Here is a 27,515-nt window from a genome sequence, read left to right on the forward strand (position 1 = left end):
AAGCAGTGGAGGAGGCTTGACCTTGGATGCAGCTGTAGTAATGAAAGACCTAGGGATGTTGGAACAAGGATGTTGGCACATATGGCATGGCAGTCCTATCTATGTGAGACAAGCAAGGAACCCTCATTGAAGGAACACTTCCATTTCTCCAGCAAAGAGACAGATGCTCTCATCTACCCTGCTGCCATAGTCTAGGAACTATGGCCATATCCTCCTTCTAGCAGTTAAATCCATATACTTTCTCTCCTTGAGTAGGGTGTAAGCTCCTTGAGAGCAGCAACTAACTTACTTTTCCATTTGAATCATCAGAGTGAAAAGTACTTGGCACATAAAAAATACAAAATAAATTCTTTTTCTGCATTCATTTTAAAGAGAAACTGCAGTTTCTGCAAGGGACAGAAACTTTTCTATCAATTAATTAATAAACCTTTACTAAGCCCCCTTGTGTGCCAGACCCTCACACATTCTGGGAATAGATAAGCAAAATGAAACCCATATCCTTTGGACAGGACCCTGTGATTCAGTATCTTTATGTAGCAAAAGAATAAATGATATGCCAGATTATTGGTATCAGCACTTTTTATATCATTTCTTTGATATATACTCCACATTATCTGTTTTTATTTGTATACAGACTCTATTTCTTTGGTTCCAGGAAAAATGCTTTAGAGAGTGAAGGAGAATCAAATCTGTGTTTCTTCTAAAAGCTTAGCAATTTCCTTTCAGTTCAGGCCTCCAGGGGTCATTCATTATACTGGTTCCTAATGGAACAAAAGAAAGAAGGGTCATGTCAGAAAAGTTTTACAAGTGAACTCATATACTGATAGTTCTACTCAAGATATTTTGACATTCAGTGCTCTATGGTCAGCACTGAAAGTTCATTGTGAACTTATGAAGATCCATAGCCACTTACCATGGCTGTATATGACTGAGATGAGAAAGGACCCCTTGTGTAATTTAATTGTTACTTGATAAAATAAGATGTCACTCATCTGCATAAAAGCACACCCACATATTTCATCATGATCTTTTAAAATCTACTGTGGGAATAAAATTTCTATTGCTCACTAGGTGGTGTAGTAGCCAGAGCACCAGCCCTAGAGTCAGGAGGACCTGAGACACTGACCTGAGACACTCAATAATTGCCTAGCTGTGTGACCTTGGGCAAGTCACTTAACCCCATTGCCTTAAATAAATAAAATTTAAAAAAATATTTCTATTGCTCTATAGAATTCAGTTTTTGCTATCAGGTGATTGATTGTAGTAGATACATTTTTGGAATACTTGTGTTGTAAGATATGAGGAAGTAGATAATTACAAAGAGATACAGAAAGATTCAGCTAAACAGATACAGATTGAAGGGACCAGATCCAGAAGAATAATTTATAAGATTACATTCCACTTGAAGACTTGTAACATCTTGATGAAGAGTGAAATGAGCAGAACCAGAACTATTTATACAATAACAAGAAAACACTAAAGAAAAGAATTTTGAAAACTCTAAAAACTATGATGCATAATATTTAATGACCATCCAAAGGATCAGTGATGAAAGATGCTAGTGACTTCTTATGGGGAGATGATGGATTAGGGGGCAGGACATATACATATACATGGACACATGACATATATGTTCATATCTACACATATTTGTATAGATACTGTTAAACATATTTATAGCTATGCAAATAAATGTAAAGAGATGTGTTTGTCTATATATACAGATATAGACACACATTATATACATATATAGATGGAAATACAGATATAGACATATCTATTATGTTGTCCACAAAGGATTTTCTTTTGCTTGAAAATGAATATTGCAAATATTTTTACTTCTCTCTCTCTCTCTCTCTCTGTTTTTTTGCAAGGCTATGGGATTAAGTGACTTGTCCAAGGTCTTACATCTAAGTAGTTATTAAGTGTCTGAGGTGGGATTTGAACTCAGGTACTCCTGACTCCGAGGCCAGTGTCTATCCACTGTGCCACTTTGCTGCCCCTTTTCCTCTCTTTTTCGATGAAATGGAGGGTGAAGAAGAGAAGTTAGATTCCTGGTCATTTTAAAAAGCACTGAAAGAGAGGAGGGGTAATGCTTCAGATGTGGAATGGTACAGGTAGTGATTTGTTATTGTGCTTAACTGTTAGGATTATTAGAATGGAGTGGGGGAAATTTGAAAATGTTTCTAACGTAAACATAAAGCATATACAAAACTTGAAAAAAGAAATAAATTTAGTCTGGTATAACTTGTTCTTACTGAAGCCAGAAAATTTCCCCATAAATTAAGATCAAATTCATTGGCATATAGTTTGCAGAGTATATTCTCTTTCCTTTTTTGAAAATCAAGACATTTGCCTTTCTTAATCTTATGCTACTTCTCTTATTCTCCTTGCTTTTTCAAATATCAATGGAAGTGACTCAACTGTCACATATGACATTTCTTTTAGGATCCAAGGATTTAGTATACCTGGGTCTAGTGATTTAAATTTTATCAAGGGAAGCTTTGTATCTCTTGCTATTTAGTTGTTTTTCAGTCATGTCTAAGTCTTTGTGATTACATTTGTGGTTTTCTCAGCAAAGACACTCATTTTACAGATGGAGCTCATTAAATAGATGAGGAAACTGTGGCAAACAAGGTAGAGTGATTTGCTTAAGGTCACACAGTTGGTAAGTGTCTGAGGCCAGATTTGAACTCATGAACATGAGTCTTCCTGATTCCAAGTCTGTCACTCTATCTAGTGTGCCACTTATTCTCTTATTATTTCTTTATCTTGGATATCATCTCCCTGTTACTCTTCTTTTGTGTCATTTCCAGTGTAAAGGTTTTTCTTTTGCACAAAGAAATGAAATACAAAGTAAAAGTCAAGAATTTTTTTTAGGTTTTTGCAAGGCAAATGGGGTTAAGTGGCTTACCCAAGACCACACAGCTAGGTAATTATTAAGTGTCTGAGGGCGGATTTGAACTCAGGTCCTCCTGACTCCAAGGCCGGTGCTCTCTCTCTCCACTGCGCCACCTAGCTGCCCCCTAAAGTCAAGAATTATTATGTAAAATACCTCTTCATTATTTTAACAGAAGCTAAAATTGCTTTTGAAAACAATTCATACCTACTTCTGTTGAAAAACAATAACACTAGAAAGGAGAGAAATAAATAGACTTAATAATATTTAGCAAACTACAGTCCAAAAGATAAATTTACAAAAATGTTTAGTATTTCCATATATATTACAACAAAACCTAGCAAGAACAAGTTGAGAAAAGTTACATTGACTAATGACAGAATGTATAAAATATTAGGAAGAGTCTCTCTACAAAGTCATGCTTAAGAATTACATTATTGCAGCTACAAAACACACTTTAAAGAAATAAAAAATAAACCTAAATAAGTAGAAATATTATTTAGCCTTAAGTAGACAATGCTAATGTGATACAAATGATGATTCTACCTAAATTAATTTATTTAGTACCATACCAATCCACCACCAAAGAGATTACTTTATAAAACCAGAAAAATAACAAAAATAAAATAGGAAATTAAAAACAATTTAAAATCATCCAGAAGAATGAAACTTAATGGAAATAAAAGGAGAAAAATCAGGAGAGGATTTGGAAGATCTCAAACTATTCTAAAGAGTAGGAATCATCAACACTTTATGGTATTAAAAAATAGAGAAGCGAATGAAATGGATAAATAATACTACATTCAGAAACAAACAAATGCAGAAGCATGGTGGTTTATATATCAGAAGACTCCAGCTACTCAGTTGAGGACACTCTATTTAAAAAAATTCTTGAAAACAATTTGGTAGTAATTTGGCATAGACCAATGACTCACAAGAAATGTCAAAATAAGTTCTGAATGGAGAAAAAATTTAGGTATAAAAGATTAAATTATAGAGATGGCTAGGTTGCGCAGTGGACAGAGCACCAGCTCTGGAGTCAGGAGTACCTGAGTTCAAATCCGGCCTCAGACACTTAACAATTACCTAGCTGTGTGGCCTTGGGCAAGCCACTTAACCCCATTACCTTACAAAAAAATATTAAATCATAAACAAATTATAGGAGTAAGGGAAAGTATTTATGGCTTAATGAGGGAAGAGAGGATTAAAAAAAGACCAAACAGGCAATTTTTATTCAGAAAATGCATTTTTTCCATAAGCAAAATCAATGTAATTAAAAATTAGAGGCAAACAGGAAAATTAGAAACAATTTTTCAAGTTTCTCTGAAAACATCTTCAAATCAAAAATATATAAGCTGATTGAAATTTATGGCAAGAGCCATCCCCTAATATATAAATTTTCAAAAGATATGAAAGGGATGTTTTCAAAAAAGAAAATTCAAAGCCAACTATAGCCGTAGGAAAAAAATGTTCCAATTCACTTATAATAGACTTGTAAATTGAAATAAATCTAAGGTTCCATCTCACTTACATCAGACTGGCAAAGATGATTTAAAAAGCAAATGATAATTGTTAGAGAAGTTTTAGGAAAACAGACCTGCTATTGCAATATTAGTGAAAATATTAATCGACCCAGTTCTGGAAAGCAAACTGATACTATACTCCAAAAGTCACTAAAAAATACACATCATCTTTGACCTTGTAATAACTTGACTAAGTTTATATTCCAAAGAGATCAAAGAAGAAGAAAAGTACTTGTATGTACACAAATATTAAAAGCAACTCTTTTTCATACATTAATGAGCTAGAAAGAAGGGGGGTGTCTGTCAACTGGGGAATTCCAGAACAAATTATATAATATAATAATCAAATATTAATGTACCATAAAAATTATGAAAGGCAGGTTTTAAGAAATTCTGAGAAGACTATATAAGCTAATGCTAAATGGAATGAGACAAATTGGGAGACTAATTTATATAACATAAAATATATTACATAAAATAACAATAACATAATTAAAACATATAACTGTACATCATAGATTTCCAATTTCATGTATAATCATCTTTTTAATTCTACTATGTTATGAAAACTACTTTTTCATAAATTATGAATAGAATAAATTAAAAAAATAAAAACATACATTTTGGAAATACTTAAGATCTATGATTAGTTCAGTGATCAATTTGCATTCCCGAGAACAGATAATTAAATGTGCCAGAATTAATAGAATGGAGATTCATGTTTAAATGTGACTAATGAGGGAATTTGTTTTGCTTGATTGTGCATATTTATCACAAGGGTTTTGATTTTTCTTGTTTGTTTTTCCAATTTTGGGTGAGCTGTAGTGAAAGGAGAAGTTAGATCTATAATAGCCAAAAATTAAAAAAAAAACATAAAGAAAGAAAAGTGGATCACAGGAGCCATTTTTAAGTTCTCAGAATGGAAAGAAAGCCAGAAAGTATCACAGGCAAAACAGATATCGTTGAAAGTTCTATGTGGAATTTATTATAATCAGAAATATTATATTGAATAATATTATGTTTATATTAGTAACATTAATATGAAATAATAAATGCATCATTTATTATTTACATAATGTTACTATTAGACAATATTACTTATCTTATTAGATAATAGTAATTTATTTGAATCAATTACATTGAAGAACAAAAATAAGATGACATAATAAAAAAGATTTTTATCTGTGATCCTTTTCTGTTCTCATGAATAGGGAAATGTCCATTATCTTTATTTTTTGTTCAGTTCAGAATTTGAAAAATAAATAAAACATAGACTCTAAGGAAGTGAAATCATCTAGATGGCAAGTGGACAGAGCAGTGGTCCTGGAGTCTGGAGGAACTGATTTCACCAGCTTCAGACTCTTACTGGCTACTTAACCCTGGAAAAGTCATTTAAATTCTCTCTGTCAAAATTTCCTCAACTCAGCACATAATAGATGCTCTATAAATACTTTTTTCTTCTTGTAGATGTCCATGTGTTAGTAGAGGTGGTTTTGTTGTTGTTACTATTGTGTATTTGTTCCCCACCCCCCCCCCCACCCCCCAGAATCTAGGATTAGGCTAAAATTTGTAGGTGAGATAGTCCATCACTACAGTTTTTGACATTTTTCCTAATTGAATCAAAGGGCTTTCAGAGAGAGGTGATTATTTGCTTTGTAAAACATAATAACTTAGGTGTGGCTAGGTGGCGCAGTGGAAAGAGCACCAGCCCTGGAGTCAGGAGTACCTGAGTTCAAATCCAGCCTCAGACACTTAATAATTACCTAGCTGTGTGGCCTTGGGCAAGCCATTTAGTTTGACTTGCAAAAAAAAAACCCCATAATAACTTAGATGACAAAAGTACAAAGCAAGCTGGATTTTTGACAACAGTATTGAAAATTAGTATTTATATAATGATTTCAAGTTTGTAAAACAGTTTACAAATATCTTATTTCATCCTCACATCAATCCTGGGAGACACAGGCTATTATTATTCCTATTTTTGTAGATGAGAAAATTAAGGCAAACACTAACATGCCTGGGGTCATGAAGCTAGTAATAACAGAAGTCAAATTTGAACTCAGAATTTCATAACTTTAAATCCTATGCTCATTCTTTCCATTGTGCCAACTGGTCACCTAGGAAATGTGATTTTTGTTCATAGTCACAGAAGCAAATATTCCTGAAAATATTTTTATTTTACTCTTTCAGCATATACAAGTGACAGAATGGGGTTAACTGCTGAATAGATTGAAACAATTTATTCTTCCAGAAGATTGAATTGCTCTTGATTTCCATATTTCTGATAAACTAATGAGTTAGTAAAGTGAAAATGGATATCTTTCTTCTGATTAACATGCCTAGCAGGACCTAAGTCTTTTATTTTCTTTCTATATTAAACACATTATCTGATTAATCTAATTATCTAATGATCTAATTTTATATTTAAGATACTAAGTTTTGTCACAAAAATGTTTCACCAAAGGAAATGCACATTTGGCATAAAGTTATAAAATATTTAAAGCTAAGCGACAGTAATGACTATTTAATCCAACCCCTCCTTGCACAAATGAGGAGACTGAGTCCCAAAGAGAAAAAATGACTTATTCAAGGTCAGCTTTTGAATCCAGTGAGGAAAATTTTAGCTCTAATTTTCAGAACTTCTTGTTTTTGTGTATACATGTATGTAAGTGTGTTTGCATACATATGTGAATTCCTTTTTGTGATATGATTCTCATATTTCTTTCATATAGTTAAGATTTTTACCAAGGCTTGGAAACTGATGATACTGTAATGTTGATAGTTTGACTTATTAATCAATCAATCAATGCTTTTTGTACATTCCAGCTATCCTTTTGTCTCCTGGGATGAAAAGAACCTCACTACTTTTGAATGCATTTGAATGCATTCTAGTCCTTAAAAATATTCCCTTTATGTTTGTCAGATAAAAAAAATTATTAAGCCCCTACTATATACTAATGTTAAATGACCAATAAGGAATAGAGCATAGAACCTCTGGCTCCACATACATTTACTATTTCCACTGTATTAAAACTAGGAATGAGGCAGTCCCAGCTCTGCCACTAATTAGTTGTATGGGCAGCTATGTGGCACAGTGGATGGAGTAGTAGGCCTGGAGTCAAGAAGATTCATCTTCCTGAGTTCAATTTTAGCCTCAGACACTTAGTAGCTGGGTGACCCTGGGCAAGTCACTTCACCCTGTTTGCCTCAGTTCCTTCATCTATAAAATGAGCTGAAGAAGGAAATGGTACAAATCACCTTAGTATCTGCCAAGAAAACCCCAAATGAAGTCACAAAGTCAGACATAACTGAAATGACTGAGCAATAACTCTTGGTTAACCTCTCTGGGTTTCAGTTTCCTCAAAAATAAACTGAGGATTAGATTAGATTATTCTCTAAATAGTTTATTCTAGCATTACAGTTCTATGACAGTTAACTACAAAATACAGCTCTGATCTCTGATGTCACTGATTTGCTTTTACATACATACCAAAGACAACAGACATGAATCATGGCCACAGAAGTTTTTAGTTTCAGTGTCAATCTGAAAGTAAATCACACACATATATATATAATTAATTAATTGAATATTTTATTCTGCAATAATATTTTTATATCATAATATTTTAGCATAAATTGTCCTGGGGCTTTTGAACATACCCAGATCATTTTAGATGAAAGTAACTCTGTGGGATAGAGACCTACTTCTAGGAAAAGACATCCTTTGGTCCTCAACCATGTGGGTTGGAATGATACCTTCACAATGACTATGTAGGGAGAACAAGCTGTGTTTTTATAACTACTAAACTTAGACTGTTTCATTCTTTCTTGCTGCATGTAGGAGCTGATGGTCCTGTTTGACTCACAGCATGGATACCATGCTCTGAGTTTTGGGATGGAGGGGAAAGGTTCACTTTCCCCATGCTTTAGGTCTTGTGACCTGGAGAAGTGCGGCTGCAGTTTTATATTTTCAGTACTAGCTGCAGGAAGCAGAGTCTTTAGAGCCAAAAATTTGAATCATGGAAATCTGGATTCAGAATTCCAGGCCCAATGTTGCTTGACAAACAAAACAGACCCAAACCCTCAAAGGCCATGAGAATGCATCTTAACTTGATGGAATTTCACATTAGATCCTTGATGAGCTGTCCATGGTATTTGAAATTGTGATTCTCAGCTTTGAGTTGTCATTAGGGGAGATCCTTTTTGTATTGTTCTGGTGATTTTGAAGGTTTTGCTACTGTCAATGTATCTTTGTAAATATAACTCAGACCCCACCTTCCTAGAGGATACCTCCATCTACTTGTCTCACCAGCACTTCAGATTCAAATTGTTCAAAGGCTTGGGATAGTAAAAAGATGCTAGGTCCAGGATCAAAGGATGAGTCCAAATGCCTAGACCTTCTCATGTCTGTCTCCTTGCTTCCTTCTAATCATAGATAAAATCCTACCTTCTGTAGGAAGAGTTTCCTGACTCTTTTAAATAATAGCATCTTCCCTGACTTGATTATACCCAATTTATCCTACCTATAACTTCTTTTGTAGATAGTTGTTTCCTTGTTATCTCCCCTATTAGACTGTGACCAGGGATGGCATATCTTTTGTATCACCTTTCCCCATTTTTATCTCCAGGGCTTAATATAATGCTTGACTCATCCTAGATTCTTTTTTTGGGCAAGGCAGTGGGGTTAAATGACTTGCCCAAGGTCACACAGCTAGATGATTATTAAGTGTCTGAATTCAAATTTGAACTCATGTCCTCCTGACTCCAGTGTCAGTGCTCTATCCACTGCGCCACCTAGCTGCCCCTCATCCTAGATTCTTAATAAATATTTATTGACTAACCAATCCAGGGTAATCTAACTCAGTGCCCTCCTCTGGGACTCAATTTATTCATCTGCAAAACTAAGTCTTTTTGAATTGAAGGAATTTACAGTCAAATGGAGGCAATGTAAATAAAGGTACAGAAGTAAGCTGTGCTTGGATGAAAATGAGTTGTCAGATCTTCCTAGAGCAGGCTTTCTTAACTTCTTTCATGCCATGGATCCCTTTGTCTTTTCCCGTGAAGCCTGCTGTAAACCCTTGTGAATCCTTCTTAGAATAATAATTTTAATGACGAGTGAAGCATTTCCCTTAAAGGTGAATAAAAATAAAGATAGAATTTTTCCACTCAGGTTTGCAGATCAAGTTTCCATCCAAGACTCTTAGTTCTTCAATAATACTAACATTGGTGAGGAAGTTCAATTTGAACTCAGATTTGCTTGATTATAGGCCTAGCACTCTGTCCATTGTGCTGCTAAGCTACTCTTAGACAGTTTCTCAAATCTTTGTGGTCTCCTCTAGAGATAACATTAAAGAAATTGCTCCATTTTTATCATGGGAAGGTATGTATGTTTCCATATCAAATCTCTTTTATTTGGCTAGTCAACAAGCCACTAGAACTATCTTCCACAAGCTATACTTCAGAATTTATGCCAGAGGTATCAAAATGATACCCCACAAAGTGCTTTGGCCAGTACCAGATTAAAAACCAACTAGATGAAAATTTAGGTGGTTCTAGGACAAGCTTCTAGAATCAAATTGATACTGATATTGCTTTTGGAAAAGGGATATCAGTCTATTCCCATATGACTCTAATGACCATCTCTATGACTCCCTCTGGTCAACTCTCCTCTCCATGTTTTGCCTTCCCTTATGAGAATGTAAGCTCCTTGAGGATTGGCATTACCTCTCATTTATATTTGTATCTGATCTGTACTGTTTATTGAAGCATTGGGCATATGGAAGGTATTTAAGAAAATTCATTCATTCATTGCTAATTTTGAAGTCACAAATAGAAGTCCTGCTTGAATTGGTCAAAATTGTAATAATAAAACATTTTATAAGATAGAGAGTTTTGCCATTTTTGAGAATGATAGATGTAGATACAGAATGAAAATCAGATGCCATCTAATTCAATGAACTCTTAATTTATGATGAAGAAGCTAAGCTCCAGAAAAATGAGTGATTTCTCTTAATGATCCACACATAGCTGAGATTTGAATTTATGTCTTCTGATTCAAGAGTCAGTATATTTACCACATTGCCAAGACAAACATTAATGGTCTTACTTAAGTGCAGGGACCACATATATGTGTCAAGGCAGTGTAAAAGGATTTGCATCAATGAATATAAAATGGCTCAGGATTTGCACATCAAATCATTAGAATATCAATTTCTGTTTATCCATAATAAACAAACACTTCAAAGCTAGTTTGTTTTCTTAAGTAGGTGAAACATTCCCCTTCCAATCTCATTTATACCAGCATTCATATAACTCTTTTTCTATAGATAATTTTAAAATGATATCAACTCAGATCTAATCTACATGATTTCACATTTTGGATTATTTATGTTGGAATAAGATAAGTTTGTAAAGGAACAACTGATAAATTTAGATTCTGTTTAGTAGCAGTGATGCAGTAGTTATTGATATTCAAAAATATTAATTTAAAATAGTTATTTATTAATTTTAAAGAATCATAATAAACCAATTCTATATTAACATATTTTTATGAGAAATGAACCTATATTATTGCCAAGAATGTGAGCTACTAAAATGAGTAGTCCTTATTCTCATGTACTTTCCTGCTGACATATGTATAAAATTTTATCATAATATGAGTTATCTTCTATCATCACTTATTTGTTAATTTGTATTCTAAAGAAAGTTTTAAATAAAGTAGACCTATAAAGTATTCTAGAACGATGATTTCATGAACACAAAGACAATCAAGAAGAAAGGAAATCAAGACCTTGTGTACTAAGGTGATAAATGGAAGAGTTAAATGTTCTTACCCTTGTACCACAGTAAAGGGGTGGTGAATTCATAAGACAGCACTTGGAGGCAAAGTCAGCTTGATTTTCAACCATTTCCTTAATAGTTTTAGAATTAGTTTTAGGAAACTTAGTCTTAAATTGCTCGGTCAACCTGGGGAAAAAAAGATTTAAAAAATTTATTATTGACATTTTCTTTGATTTTAATAAACATCAAAAACACACATATTTTCATTCACAAAGAACGAATAAATGATTCAATATGAACATACATATCTGTTCATGTATATATGAATTTTAATTATGTACAGTTTAAAGTATTAAATTTATTTAAAGTATTTATATTTATTTATATATTTATATAATATATAATGTTATATATAATATATAGATATATTATATAAATAATATTTATATAATATATTTATATTTATATTATAGTATTTAAGTTTAACATGATTACTTTTTCTACATACAAAGCAATTTCATATACAAAGAACAGAAAAAAGTCAGAAATAACATTAATATATGATATACACATGTTTATATATATGGAATATGTATATATATATATATATATATGAATTTCAATTACATCTATCATGTTTCTTTAAAACGTTTATTAAATTAATATGATTGTACCAACAATCCTAAATTTAGCACAACATTGACACATAGAAGCCAATTGATTCATACTTGTTAATTGACTGTCTTCTTAATTCTGTTGTTTTCTTTGCATTTAAAAAATGTGATCAGTATTTTTTTCTGAGTTTTAATATTTTTTTGAGTCATTGCCTATCACTTCCTCATCTACAAATTATTCTTCTGGTTCTTCATTCTGCAGCAGTTCATATAAGTCTTCTCAGTTTCTCTGAATTCATTCCTTTTGTAATTTCATTTAACTGCTAGACATTCCTATACCACAATTTGTTCAGTCAATCTGCAGCCTTTCTAACTACAGCTTTGGGGAAGATCCAAATTCCCTCCAATGACACTGCAGCTATGATTAGACATAGCATTGGCTAAGTCTTCTCTCACATTTATTGACACAGTGGTCCTGCAAGAGGAGTCAGATTAATCCTTAGTCCTCATTGTTACTCCAGTATTGTTGAATCTGACTGAGGTCTTCATTCCTTGCTACTTAGCTTCTCTTTCTTTCCTTACTTTTATCTCCTTTACTCAGTAATTTTTCCTCTTTTGAAGCTCAGTTCATCAGAATTTTCCACCTAATCCAAATAATAATGGCTAAAATATACTGAACCTTAGGCTCATCCTCCTTTTCTCAAGGGGTTCAGGACCTGGCTCACCATCTTGGCTCTCTTCCTCAGCTCCTGCCCTTATAATAGGATTGAATATCCATATAAAAGTTCTCTCAGATTCCTTAACCTTAATCAGTCCTTCAGGATTCTTAAGTACAATGACCTTTTCCTTCATTCCACTTCTGTTACACAAAGAGATGGGCATATAATAGATCTTATAATTGTCCACAAGTCTGTTTCTTCCCTAATTTGGTGCTTTGATGTTCTTCTAACTGAACATAATATCTTGTCATTCTAACTGTGCCTCACTCCTCCTAAACCTGTTCATCTTCACTGAGACTGCTGAGCTCTCCATTCCTTGGTACTTCTCCTTTCTCCTTCTTTCCTTCCTTCCTTCCTTCCTTCCTTCCTTCCTTCCTTCCTTCCTTCCTTCCTTCCTTCCTTCCTTCCCTCCTTCCTTCCTTCCTTCCTTCCTTCCTTCCTTCCTTTCCCTCCTCTCTTCTTCTTCTTCTTCTTCTCCTCCTCCTCTTCCTTCTTCTTCTTCTTCTTCTTCTTCTTCTTCTTCTTCTTCTTCTTCTTCTTCTTCTTCTCTCTCTCTCTCTCTCTCTCTCTCTCTCTCTCTCTCTCTTTCTTTCTTTTTATGTAACCCAGGTTGGAAGTGCAGCATTCATTAACCTTCCCTTTTTCTTATCCGACCTGGTTCACCCCTGACATAGGCAACATGGTGATTTCCCATCCTCTGGAACTCACCATGTTGGTGCTAGCCTTGATGTAGGCACATGATAGCCTTAACTCAGTGGAATTCAGAACAACTGAATTGAAGAGCTTCACTAGGCTCAGCTTCCCAGGTAACAGGGATTAAAGGTGACACCCATCCTAATTACATACTATTCTTATAGGTGAGCATGAATACTCTCTATTTCAGCAAATATTGAAACTCATTCATGTCTTAATGAATACACTTATGAATGGCTAAATTTCCCAGAAGTCATCACCTATCAACCAATGTTCTTTTGTTAGGTCCTTTATAAGTTTGCTAGGCTTGTTCTGGGACAACAGAATTAATCACATGCTGCCATTCTACCCACTCCTAATTTGAGTGAACAATGTCCCAATCCACATTCCCATAGCAGAGTCCTCTATTAGATATTCCTGTGTGGATTGTTTGATATCAACCATCAATTATATGTTCCTATTCTACAATAAATCAGTTAACAATTATTAATTAATTAAGCACTCCTTTATGAGCAAGGCATTATAATGATAACTAATGATGCAAAAGTAAAAAATATAATTTCCGCTCTTATGTTCTATTTTCACCTCACAGGGCAGCTCTGAGTTAACATATTTCCTTATGTTCACAACCTTACTACAGCCAAAAATTCATACTGCCTAGAAATGTGATCTCAGTAATCTCCAAAAGCATTACTTGAAACATATACTTTACCATTTTTTGTACTCAGTAAAAGTATGTTGAGAGTAATCACCACAGAGGCCTTCTGCCTTGGCTAAATATAAGTCCATTTCATTTCTTGCCAATGGTCTCTGCAATACATTAATAAGAGAAGCTTATTTCCAAAAAAAAAGATGTTTTTGTGTTACAACCTTCTGTGCAACTTGAACTTGCCTATTATTTTCAATGGTATCACTATTCTCCCAGTCACCCAGGCCCTTAACCTCAGCTTCATCCTTGATTCCACCCACTTGCCCCACTCATCTATTGCCAAATCTTAACTTGTCTACGCTCCCAACATCTCTTTTTTGGGGTAGGGGTTATTGGACAGATTTTCTCTTATTGATATTTTTTTTAAAAAATCATATTCTTTTCCAAATATATCCTTTTACCCTTTGCCAAGAAAAGCTGTCATAAAGATTTTAATTGGAAACAACACAAACCACAACAAGAATAAAAACAATGAACATATTTGCACTCTAATTGACTTTCTTCTATTCTCAATCTATGTTATTTTGCTTGGTAATCTCATAAACTCCAATATATTAAATTATGCTCACTTTGTATATGAAGGTATCCAGTTCTAATCTTGCTCCTTTTCTCCTTTTATTTCTTGAATGTTACTTTATTTTATTTTTTCAATAATATAAAAAGATAGTTTTCAACATTCATGTTTTGTAAGCTTTTGAGTTCCACATTTTTCTATCTCCCTCTCTTTCCTCTGCTTTCCTCATGATAAGGAGTAATCTGATATAGGTTTACATGTGCAGTCATGTTCAACATATTTCCATATTAGTCATTTTGCTCACAACATCTCTTGCGGTTAGCCTGTTTTCCGCTTGCACAACCACCAGCCTCTCTTGTCTCACCTCTTGCATATTGATTAGTCTCCTGCCTCAAGTCCCTTCCCTCAGTCAGATGTCCTCCCCTCAGTTGCCACAATAATCTTCCAAAATCCCAGGTCTGACCATGTCACCCCATTTCCCAATAAATTTCAATGAATCCCTGTTACCTTCAACATGTCAAGGAGTCAAAAGATGCTTAATAAATGCTTGTTAGTTTTTGTTTTGTTTTGTCTCTGAGTATGTATAAATTATATTACACTGGTATGACCAATAGTCATTTAAAAAAAATCCAAGGAACCTTACCTGGGAACGTAGACAAGCATTTGGTTCCACAGCTTTACAACATTCACTCAGAACTGTGTGCATTAATTCGTGGAGTTTTGTGATGAATACTTCAGGAATATTGGGGTTCCTCCTGCTTACTTCATATGTGTACCTGTAGAAGGAGAGAAAAGGAGAAGAAATTGTGTTTATGTGTGTATGTATGTTCACCCATAGTTAGAATCTGTATAGATGTGAACTCGCTATTCCGATATACATATGATAAAGCCACTTTAACCCCCAAAGACTGATTGATGATGAGGTAGAACTCAAAGCATGGGCTATTTAATGTCTATTTTGTTTAGTTAAATAACTAAGGGCATTTCTGGTGAAAAAGGCTAGAAAAGGAAAACCCCATTCATACAATATCCATTTTGCATTTTGAATGAACAAGTTTCTAGGGCCTGAGGCTATACAAACAAAGAGAGAATGATACCACTAGATCCATTTTATGGAGCAAAATAATGCTGCAAAATGTCCTCAAGAAAAGCCTTCATTGAAGGCCTGCCTTGGATATATACTGGTTGTGTGATCAGCTATCAGTGTCCCAGGAATCTCTCTAAGACTAGAATTGATGATCTCCCTTGGAAGAAGGGGTGCTCTCAGCACCAATGAAATAGAGTCTGTAAGCTCAAATATATAAGCACATTATGTATATCCATTATATATATATTTATTGGCTTAGATGATATGTTTCTATAACATATATTATATATGTATAATATTACATATATTAGCTATATTCAATAGATTTATACAATACATATTATATTTACATAATATGGAGAGTAGCTAGGTGGTGCAGAAGATGGATTGCCAGGCCTAGAGTCAGAAAGATCTGAGTTCAAATGTGACCTCAGATACTTAATGGGTATATGACTGTAGGCAAGTCCTTTAGTTTGCCTAAGCTTCCTTATCTGTAAAATGAGCTGGAGAAGTAAATGGCAAACCATTTTAGGATCTTTGCCAAAAAAACCCATTTGGGGTCATGAAGAGTCAGACATGATTGAAAAATAACTTGATAATAACATGTTGAATATTTATATGCATTATGTTTATAATATAATCACAATGCAATATATTTGTGCTATATATTTGGCAAATGATATATAAAATATATACATATAAACATATGACAAAAAGTGATTTTCTAGTGGTCAATTAGAATATCTTCTTAGATTCTTTCTCAGTCTGAGGAGATCAACCTTCAGTAGTCAGCTTTATTCTTTGCCTTTAATCCATCATCCTAACTCTGCCTTCTTAGACAGCCTTATTGTCAAGATGGGTCCCCATACTGGCTCTTCTCTTTGTTCTGGGCATCTAGAACATCCTTTGGGGTGTCTGGGAACTGAACCCAATGGCAGCTGACCAAGTCTGCATGTAGACCTGCCTTCTCCCCTGCACCAATTCCCATGCTCCTCTCTCTCACTCCTCTCCCCTATCATTCAATAAGTTCCTAATTCACCTAATGGTACCATTCTAGCCATGTCTATTCATCTTCCACAAGAAAATGGTGAAAGATTTTGTCAAATATTCCAGAAATTGAGATATATACTGTCTGAAGCATCCCTAGGAAATTAAGTTGTATTTTTATTATATTTCGCATAGGCAAACTCCTTTTAGTTCTTTTCCACTATGACAAAAAATGAACATCCAGCAAGTTTTTTCCCTTACGATGTCTTCCTATTCTTATCAATTTACTTTTATCTAATTGTAGATTTTAATATACTGATACAATCAAATATGCAGCAGATTGGTTGCATTTTAATGAAATATTTGGTTGCCCGAGAGGCAATCATGGTGCATTAGAAAGAACATTGCATTTAGAGCTCAAATTTAGAAGACTACATAGAAAATTGTGGCTCATCCACCTTTAATAGGTCACTTCACCTGTCTCAGCCTCACTTTTCTCATCTACAAAATGAAACATCGTACCTTATGATTGCTAAATCTTTGTAAATTCAATGGCCATTTATCCTTAAAGATTCAGGCCAGTAAACTTGAAATAAATCCTATGACCTAAAGACCATGATAAAAAGTATAATAAAATATAGTACATAGTGACTTCCTTCCTCCTTACCACTCTCCCTTCTTTCTTTTCATTCTTCCTTCTTCCATCCCTTCCTTCCTCTCTCTTTCCTTCCATCTCTCCCTTTCCCTTTCCTTTCTTCCTTTTTTCTTCTTTTCTACTTTAATTCTTTCTTTCCTTCCTCCCTCATGCCCCTTTCTCTTTCCCTTGACTTTCTTGCTTCCTCCCTTTTCTCCCACTCCTCTCTATGCCTCCTTACCCCTCCCTCCCTCTCCCCTTCCTCCCATCCCTCCCTCCCTCCCTCCTTTCCTTCAAACTTCAACTCTACCTACTTGTCAATTACTTTATTTTCTTCTAAGACACATATGTCTTCATCTCTGGGTTTGAAAAGTGCTGGAAGTTTGATCTTTTGGGCAGCTGGCATAGAATAAATACACAGGAAAATGTCCATGGGGCTGCTTTCTGCACAACAATGTTCGAATCTCTTATCTTTGGTGGCTAGCTTCTCACAAACCTTCACAATGTGTTCTGCTAACTGTAAAAGAGATGGTAAATGATCATTGTTTTGCCCTCTGAGATGGGACAAGGAAGGATTCGGGGGGGGGGGGAGATAGTTTGACTTTTTTACTATATAATGGAAAGAGAACTGGAAAGGATGTACAGAAACTAGAGGACTCCACGTCCTATATTTACCACTAACTTTGTATGACTTTGGTCAAATCAGTTTTCTTTTCAGAAACTTAATTTCCTTATTTGCCTAATAAGGACTATGGATCAGATGATTTCATAGAATCCTCCCAGCTTCATTATTTTATGAATTTTCTGTTTCTTTGCAGCATTACTAAGGAAATGTGGGTCACCAGCTCTGCCCTGGAGTAGTTGTTGTTCTATAGTGTCCTGCTCTTCTGGACCCCATTGGGGTTCTTTTGACATTTCCTTCTTCAGCTCAAATTACAGATGAAGAAACTGAGGCAAACAGAGTTAAGCGACTTGCCAAGGTCACACAACCAGTAAGTGTTTGAAACCAATTTTGAACTCATTAAACTGAGTTTTACTGATTCCAGGCTCAGCACCCTATGTGCTATGACATCACCTAGTTGCCCTTGTATGGTACAAGGGCACAAGAGGCCATGCATGGGCCATAGATTAAAGGCTGGAAAGGATGCTAAAAGTCATCTGACCTCATCCTTTTGTTTTATAGATAAGAAAATTAAAACCTAATAAAATTAAATGATTGCCCAAGACCACAGGGAAACAGAACTTAAACCCACACCTTCTATCTCCAAATTCAGGACTCTTTCCATCATACTGCCTCCTAACTCTAGTTTTTAGATCAAGAAGATGCCCCTGAAAAATAATGTATGTGAGTCTGGTTAGACTTGGAATCTGCAAATCTGTCATGCTCTAGCCTCCAGCCTAGAGCATGTAGGGTCCTTCCACCAGGAATCATGGTCCATAAGGGATTCCTGATTTGTTCATGGTCTCCCTCCCAGTCCCACACTAAGGATCAAGGTGAGGGGACATGGAAGGGGCACAGGAGATAGGACTGGTAGTGTCTGTAGGTCTTTTGGGATAATGTCAGACAGGGGGCAAGGTTAGCTTCATGTTAAAACACACCATTTGACCTGTTGAAGGTAGCACTCCCAGTGAAAGGGACTAGGACTACAGAGGACTTTTAAGGGCATGTTTGTATCAGTCCTAACTGGGATGAGATACCCTGTCATCCTGAGAGATGGTTATTTAATTTTCAGCAGGAACAAACTACAATAAATTAGAATTTGATTTATTGCCTTGTTGATTGTCTAGACTTAAGGAAGTGATGCAGAAAAATGCTAATAAGGAAGATTAAACTCAAAAGTGTCTCTTGCAAGCTTTGTTTTTTATCTTCCAGAGATCTGGTTAATACCAACACCCCTCTGTCACTATAAAAGAAAAATACAGATCTTTAGATCATCTGTGGAGAACACAATCTCCCTTGCTGATCAGCATCTTTTGTCTGAGCCAACTGAGTATGCTCAGTACCTTCTCCCATTCAGTAGAGGGACCAGAAGCCAATGGCCCTTCAATACTATGCAATATGCTAGAATGCAAATACAGTTAGGTAGCGCAGTGGATAGAGCACTGGCCCTGGAGTCAGGAGTACCTGAGTTCAAATCCGACCTCAGATACTTAATAATTACCTAGCTGTGTGGCCTTGGGTAAGCCACTTAACCCCATTGCCTTGCAAAGAAAAGAAAATCAAATCAAATACAGGGAGACTAATGAAAGCATCAGCATTTCTTCTTACCGCATTGGCCATGCAGTCCTCAAGGATTGAGTTACAGCACTTGGAGAGAACATTGGTCATGTCTTCAGCCAGTTGGACTACATCTTCTACATTAGCTGTTGGGACTTTCTGGGAAAACTTGACTATGTAGCTAGACAAAGAGAATGCAAATTTCTTAGGTCACAAATATCTTTACTCTTAATTATTTATCCCTATACTATATAAGCAAACTATATTTGTTTTCTACTATGTAGTGTACTATATTACACTATTTGGAGATAATAATATGATTGGTTCAAATCCTTTTTCTCAGACCTTTTAATGTTTACTCACTAGGTATTGGGCAGTTAGATGGTATAGTGGATAGAATGCTGGACCTGACCTCAGATATTATCTATGGGACCCTTGGCAAGTCACTTAATCCGCTTTGACTCAGTTTCCTCAACTATAAAATGAACTGGAGAAGGAAACCACTCCAGTTTCTTTGCCAAGAAAACCTCAAATGAGGTCATAAGGAGTCAGCAACAACTGAGCAACAGCAAACTATGTGTTGGGATCCTCTGCAAAACCTCTCCTTCATTCACATGGAAACTATACCCAGTGAGTAAAGGCAACTTTTCAATACCCAAAGGTCCCTCCTCTTCTGCTCAGGTCATTGTCAAGAAAATCCAAAAAGCAGTTACAAAGAATCAGATACAACTGAAAAATGACACAACTATTCTGTTAAGGTACACATTTCTGAAACAAGTCCTCAACAAGAGCCATAAAACTAGCAATGAACTCTACTTGAAGTTGTAGGCCCTGAATACAAATTTAAGCTTTGACATTTGCTCCCTCTATGATCTAGATTTCTGGTTTTTTTTTAAGATCAAAGTATGCTTCTTTTACTTTTTTCTTTTTTTTTTAAATCTTGAATTATATTTTCTTTTGCAACATGGTTGATTTGGAAATGTTTTGCATAATTACACATGTATAAACTCTATCAATTGCTCAATTTCTCAGTGAGGTGAGTGAGAAGGAAGGGAGAAAATTTGAGAGAATTTTAAAAATAAAATGCTGAAATTTGTTTTTACAAGTAATCAGAATATTACAAGTAATACTGAATAAGAAAAAGTTAGATTTGGATTTCTTGATAAGTCAAATGAATGATGAGGTAATCTCTCTGGTTCCTTCCTCCTTCCTAGATTTATGGAAATTGAGATTTATGCTCCTAAGCCTTTTTTCTTTTTACATGTTCGGCATTGTTTTTAGGTCCCCTTGTGTACTTTTCAGTGGCCAGTAGGTCATCTGTCAATAGCAAAATTTGGTTTAGCGATAAAAGGAATAGGAGAGTCACTTTCACTTACACAAAAGCTAAGTAATATAGTATTTTCCTTCTATTTTCTTGATTTTTTGAACAAAAAATCACCCTTCTTTTGTTAAATTTTCTATTACCTTTAATATTACTCTATAATTACTAATATTAATTTCTAGTTTCTAATGTTAATATTACTATTCTTTTTGTAAGAACTTGAACTGAAAGGATATTGGCTTGGGGACAAATACTCCCAGGAGGAGGAGGAGGCAGGTGACTCCCTGCCCCAGGGAGCAGGCTATGAATGAACCTTCTCCACTCCAAAGAAGCTCCAAACAAATCTTTAGGAATTTCTGGGGCATGGTCTAATGGAACTATATTGAGAAACCATATTCCATACTTTGCAGGAATTTGCAAAGTATATACTTCATAAAATCAAACAAATTCGTTAGCATCTCCAAATGAGGGCTATTCTTTGACCTTTTACAGGTGGCTAAAATGGGGAAATATTTGCATATGACTTAGTAAAGAGAAATTCAGCTGGCACCAGTTCACAGATGAATATTTGATATGAAGGGGGTGAAGTTCCTAAAATGGATATGATAACTTGGATTTATTGTGACACCCCACCCCCAGTCACCACTATGCCCATTCAAGGTCAGCCATATCTATGCCCAGTCAGTCTTAGGGCTAATTAGATTTTGGCTTTTGAATAGTTAAGATGCCAGCTTTGAGTCTCCTCCATAGCACAACTGCAGAGGTGAGGGATGATAATTGGCAAAATATGAGAGGAAGTTGAGACAGTTGAGACTTGGGCAGCAACTACTGGCAGTGCAAATAGACTAGGAATAAAGGGAGAACTCACAAAAGCCTCAGTCATAAAGGTGAGTAGGGGCAAGTGATGTCATCTCTAAGAGGGTGCTTTTGACTCTGAGACTGGGCCCTTAATGAATTGTATGCCTGCCATCTGAGGATTAGTTCAACTTAGTGGAGAGAGACTCCTTACTAGGTGAGTCACAGACTCCTGGGAAGATGTACAAATTTTTAGTGGGTTGGAAAGAAACTTTAAATGATTCTGAACCAGAGTTAGGACAATTGAAATGTGGAGATTGTTGCCCTCCCAGAAAATTTAGGCCTCACTATAATACAAAGAAATTATCACAAAATAAAACCAATGTTCCATGATATATGGGATTTTCTGGCATCAAAATATCTTTTGAAAAGGAATATTCAGTGAAAATTAAGTGACTGTCCTTCAATTGGGGAATGGCTTAAAAAATTGTGGTACATGTATGTCATGGAACACTACTGTTCTATTGGAAACCAGGAGGGATGGAAATTCAGGGAAGCCTGAAGGGATTTGCATGAACTGATGCTGAGCGAGATGAGCAGAACCAGAAGAACATTGTTCACTCTAACAGTAACATGGGAGTGATGATCAACCTTGATGGACTGGGTCATTCCATCAGTGCAACACTCAGGGACAATTTTGGGCTGTCTGTGATGAAGACATGTATCCAGAGAAAGAATTGTGGAGTTTAAACGAAGACCAAAGACTATTACCTTTAATTTAAAAAAAAAACCATCATCTTATTACATAACTTTGCTATCTCTTCTAATTTATTTTTCTTCCTTAAGGATATGATTTCTCTCTCATCACATTCAACTTAGATCAATGTATACCATGGAAACAATGTAAAGACTAACAGACTGTGAGGAGTGGGGGGAGGGAAACCAGAATAGGGGGGAAATTGTTAAACTCAAAATAAATAAAATCTTTCTTTACAAAAAAAGAAAAGAAATATTCAGAAGCATTCCTTTGCCCCCTTTGTATGCTGTAGCCTGGACCACTACCTACTTATTCTTCATATTCTCCTAGACCCCTGTGCATCATAGAAAAGAATGCAAGAAAAGAATGTTCCATAGCCAGTGGTTAAAAAGAATAATTTTAACAATTTTATTTGTTTAAATTTTAATTTATGGAATAAAACATAACATATTAGAATAAAAAAGCAGATGGCATATAAAACTGCAAATCTGTTACATACAATTTACTATTCCTTTTAAATATATAATAAAGTTACTGTGTAAATGTTGAAGGGAATATTGAAAAAGTGGGACACTAATTCATTGTTGGTAGAAATGTGAATTGATCCAGTTATTTTGGGGAGACATATGGAGTCATGCCCCAAAAGCCTAAACCTTTAATCTAGCAATATCACTAGGTCTATTTCCAAAGATGATTAGGGCAAAAGGAAAAGAAGCTATTTGTTCTAAAATATTTATAGTATTTCTCTTTGAGATGGCAAAGTACTAGAAATTGCAGCAATGCCTGTCAAAGTGAGAATTGCTGAATAGGTTGTGCTATATGAGAATGATGGAATACCATTTTACTATAAGAAATAATAAGGGCAATGGTCTTAGAAAAATTTGGATAGACTTTCATGTAATAATTAAGAATGATATGAGAATGGTGATTTGAAGACAAGCATGCTTACCTGAATCTTGTTTTCTTTATCCCATAGATAGCAAATTGTGAGCAGACTCTATTTGACATTGTGGTGAGTAGTGATAGATGCTTATTCTGAAGCCTCTAGAACATTAGAGAAAGTCTCATTAGCTGGAAACTATCTAAAAAACTATGAGCTAGTATCTCCAATATAAAATATTTACTTTTGAATAAACTCAATTCAGTAAACATTTGTTGAGCATCTGATATATTCAAGGTACTATTATTAGATCCTGGGTATTCAAAGATGAAGAATCATATAGTTACTGCCCTCAACAAGTTTACAATCTACAAGAGGTCATACTACATAGAGAATGATCTCATTGCAGGAGGAAAGATGACAGAGACATCTAAAATTGATCTGAAATAAAGACTGGGAGAAGATCTACCAATAAAATGTTAGAACTAAAAAAAAGACCTAAGTGGGTTATAGGGAAATAAAACTGGAATTCCTTCTTTGAGGTAGTAATTTTGGCTCCCAGATCTTTATTCCTTTTTTTTTAAAGTCAACAATAATCATTAATTAAGTGGCTCCTATGTAGCAGACTAGAAATATGGAGACTAAAATGAAATAATTCTGCCCTCAAGGAGCTTATATCCCATTGGACTCCTGGAAAGATATTGATGAAATCTGATAAGATTATAGACCTATTTCCAGAATATGTCTCTTCAAGGGTAGACCGTATTCAAAAGAAAATGAATAGGTATAGGGGTGTGTATGTATGTGTGTGTGTGTGTGTGGGTGTGTGGGTGTATGGTTTTAGAGAGAAGAGAAAAGATGGAAATCACATATATTCTAAAAGCATATATGCCATGTGATAAAATATATTTTATAAAGAAATCCATAAACAAGAGAGGGAAACTTCTTCAGTTAGTGATATCAATCAGCATTTATTAATCTCTTACTATGTGAGTTAAGCACTAGGAATGCAAAGAAAGATGAACCCAAACTTCAGTTTTATTCACAATGACATTATTATCTTACAAATGAGTTCCATTATCACTCAAAAGAATTTGGTTTTAGTCTCTGAGTCAAGTCAATAGACCTACCAGAATTAAACAGGAAGGGACATGGCCTTTGGGAAAATGAACAGTCGAATACAGAGCACTTGGTTTAAAAACAACAAAAGCAGAAATAGTAGTGATGTCATCAGAACATCCAAACGGAAATAAGAAATAGATGAACTTGGGAAATAAATCATAAGCCTGGCATGGTAGAGTGTCATTGTAGTTACAGGGGTGGAAAGACTGGGGTTTGGGGGGAAGTGACCTCTCCATCTTAGAACCCATAAAAAGAAAAGGTGAAGAATGCATACAATCTAATATGCACCCTAAGTTTGAGGGGAGCAGATTTCAAAAGGTTTGGAGAAAGATGTGTGATCTCTAACCCCTATGCACCTCTAGTAACCTTCTAAGGCCTACATATCCCTATGGACACACAAATTTGAAGATATCCTAGACATTTCACATGTTTCCAAAGAGTAATATAACTTATTCTTGTGTTTCAAGAGAGAGATTGCCCCCAAGACTCGGACTATTGTTTCATCTGTTTCTGGATTGTTGAAGCCAGGGTTGCCATGGGGCCTTTTCTATAATTTGTCATTTACATCCATCCATCTATCCATCCATATAAATACATAGAGTTTCCAGAGTTGCAAGGATTTCAGAGTAAACTTGCCTTGAATTTGATACAAAAATTAATTTTAGTTAAAAAATTTTATTTCATTAAATAATTCCCAATTATGTGAAAAATAATAATATTTGGAAAGGATATACCACAACCAATTCACACTAATTTGTGTGTTCTTCATTTGTCAATGTGAAAATGTATATCTCAGAAACAGATATAAACCAGGACTTGATGTATTCTTTTGTTAATCATTTCAACTCAAGAAAGTTCAAGGTAACATGGGGAGTAATAGAAGTAGTCTTTGAATCCAGGCATTCCTGACTCTATGGCCAGCACCCAGAGAGACAGCTGAGTGAACCAGATGGAGAATTGGATTCAGAGAAAGGAGGTCCCAAATTTATTCAGTTTACTATGGGACTTGGGCAAAACACTTCATTACTTTCCCTAACTAAAAAAATAAGGATAATAACATTTGTAGACCATTATGGATTGTTTAAAGGGTCATATGGATCAAAATATATAAAATAGTTTGCATACATTTGTGTATGATACATGTATAAAAACACACATATATCTATATCTATATATCCTCTGTCTATAAAATAGTGTTCTATAAAACATTGGTTATAATTATAATAATCTTACTTTGGGAATTAAAGAGGAGCAATAAGAGCTATCATTTGTAGAATGCTTTATAATGTTCTATTTATATAATAATTATAACTAATATTAAGAGGGCTCTAAATTTTGCAAAGTATTTTGCATATATTATCTCATTTGATCTTCACATCAGCTCCATGAGATAGGTGCCAATATTATCACCCATTTTGCAGCTGGAACAACTGACGTTGACAGAGGCTAACCTATTTGATCAGGGCCAACCAGCTGGTAAGTGTATGGGAGCAGGATTAGAAGATATATCTTTTTTAATTCTAAGTTCAACATTCTTTTTTTTTAGGTTTTTTTTTTTTGCAAGGCAAACGGGGTTAAATGGCTTGCCCAAGTCCACATAGCCAGGTAATGATTAAGTGTCTGAGACCAGATTTGAACCCAGGTCCTCCTGACTACAGGGCCGGTGCTCTATCCACTGCGCCACCTAGCTGCCCTAAATTCGATATTCTAACCACACTCCTAACCACCTCTCATTTGAACCTCACAAGGTCCATTCCAAAATGTTGGATTTTTAAATTCTTTGGATTATCATAATGGATCACCTCTGCTGCACTGGCTTCTCAATGGGAACACTGGAAAGAAAACTTCTCATTTATATTAAGACAGAAGTCTGACATATTGCTGAATAAATAACCATAGAGTTTCTCTTGTGGGTAGAACAGCAGGGTACTCAGAACTACTTGGGATGATCTTCAGTCAAAAATGACCATACTAGGGGTCGCTAGGTGGCGCAGTGGATAGAGCACCGGCCCTGGAGTCAGGAGGACCTGAGTTCAAATGTGCCCTCAGACACTTAACAATTACCTGGCTGTGTGGCCTTGGGCAAACCACTTAACCCCATTGCCTTGCACAAACCTAAAAAACAAAAACAAAAACAAAAAAAATGACTAATAGACCCTTTGAGTGTCAGTGTATCTAGACTTTGTTCATGATTCAATCTCAACTCTCAATATATATCAGAGACATAGTAAAACAGATCAAACAAAACTCCTATGTGGGAGATCACAGAAGATCTGATCAAAGCATTGGAGCAGAGAAGAATGCAAAGCAGAATGTACCTCTGTAACAAAGCATGCTGTAGGGTTGTCCGACGTGCAGCAGGTCCCCACCATGGACAGATAATTCTTTGTGTAACTAACTAACAAGGGGAGTGGAGCTTGTCCATAATTGCTTGAATATTCATATAAAAACCTGGAAGAAACAGAATGATTAGTCAAAGCTTGAAAAGAACAGATTGAATTTTAATGATTATTTTAAATAAGAATTTCATGTATTCCATTAATCTGTGGGGAGCTATGTGCAGAAAGCAATTCCTAATGTAATCTTCCAGGGAGTTATAAAAACTTCTTAAAGGGTTACAAGGAATATTTGATAAATAACTACATTATTGTAGTAAAATGAATAAACCTTTTAATTTTGTTTATTTTATTTATGTGGCTAAGTTGCCACATAAGTGTTGGACCTGGAGTTAAGAAGACCTGAATTCAAATACAGCCTGTGCAACCCTGGGCAAGTCAATTAACTTATGCCTACCTCAGTTTCCTTATTTGTAAAATAATAATAATAATAACAACAACAACAATAATAATAATAAATACATCCTTTCCAGACTTCTTGTGGGGAAGAAAGAGATAATATGTCAAAAGCACCTTGCAAACCCTAAAGTGTTATTCTTATGCATATACAGTCTTGATAAACTCTAGAATTTATTTCCTTTCATGTTGAATAAGGACTACAGGAAGTTTTACTGAGAACCAAGGGCTACAGTCACCAAAATTCAGGAAGTCCTAACTGAAAGGAAAATATGCAAAATTACTAAATAGATTTCTGAAATCTTTGAAAACTTGGGTTGACTGAACAACTTTTAAAAACAGTAATGACTGAAAGTCCATAACCCACCTGTGATAACGTCAGCAACTACACACATAAGAAATACAGTCCTACCTACATCTTTCTAAAATGCTTGTTTTCATTTTTTAAGGAAAATATAGTAGTATCCTTGT

General features: G+C 35.0%; 1 protein-coding gene across 4 annotated transcripts in view; it reads right to left on the bottom strand.

Moving 5' to 3' along the window:
* Positions 1-561: 561 nt before the first annotated feature.
* Positions 562-27,515, bottom strand: part of GC (GC vitamin D binding protein) — a 59,029-nt gene continuing 32,075 nt past the window's right edge. The window contains exons 5-14 of one of the 4 annotated variants that reach the window (XM_074228431.1): positions 26,571-26,703; positions 23,200-23,294; positions 19,429-19,558; positions 17,474-17,676; positions 15,095-15,227; positions 13,941-14,038; positions 11,256-11,388; positions 7,913-7,966; positions 2,915-3,026; positions 562-761 (exon numbers count right to left, since the gene is read on the bottom strand). In XM_074228431.1, the coding sequence (XP_074084532.1) occupies positions 2,940-3,026; positions 7,913-7,966; positions 11,256-11,388; positions 13,941-14,038; positions 15,095-15,227; positions 17,474-17,676; positions 19,429-19,558; positions 23,200-23,294; positions 26,571-26,703 (1,066 nt within the window). In that variant the 3' untranslated portion in view covers positions 562-761; positions 2,915-2,939. The remainder of the gene's footprint in view (positions 762-2,914; positions 3,027-7,912; positions 7,967-11,255; positions 11,389-13,940; positions 14,039-15,094; positions 15,228-17,473; positions 17,677-19,428; positions 19,559-23,199; positions 23,295-26,570; positions 26,704-27,515) is intronic. The other 3 variants (XM_074228432.1, XM_074228433.1, XM_074228434.1) reach the window with 3 other exon arrangements.

The sequence above is a fragment of the Macrotis lagotis genome, chromosome 3 (genome assembly GCF_037893015.1).
Source record: "Macrotis lagotis isolate mMagLag1 chromosome 3, bilby.v1.9.chrom.fasta, whole genome shotgun sequence".
Lineage (NCBI taxonomy): Eukaryota > Metazoa > Chordata > Mammalia > Peramelemorphia > Peramelidae > Macrotis > Macrotis lagotis.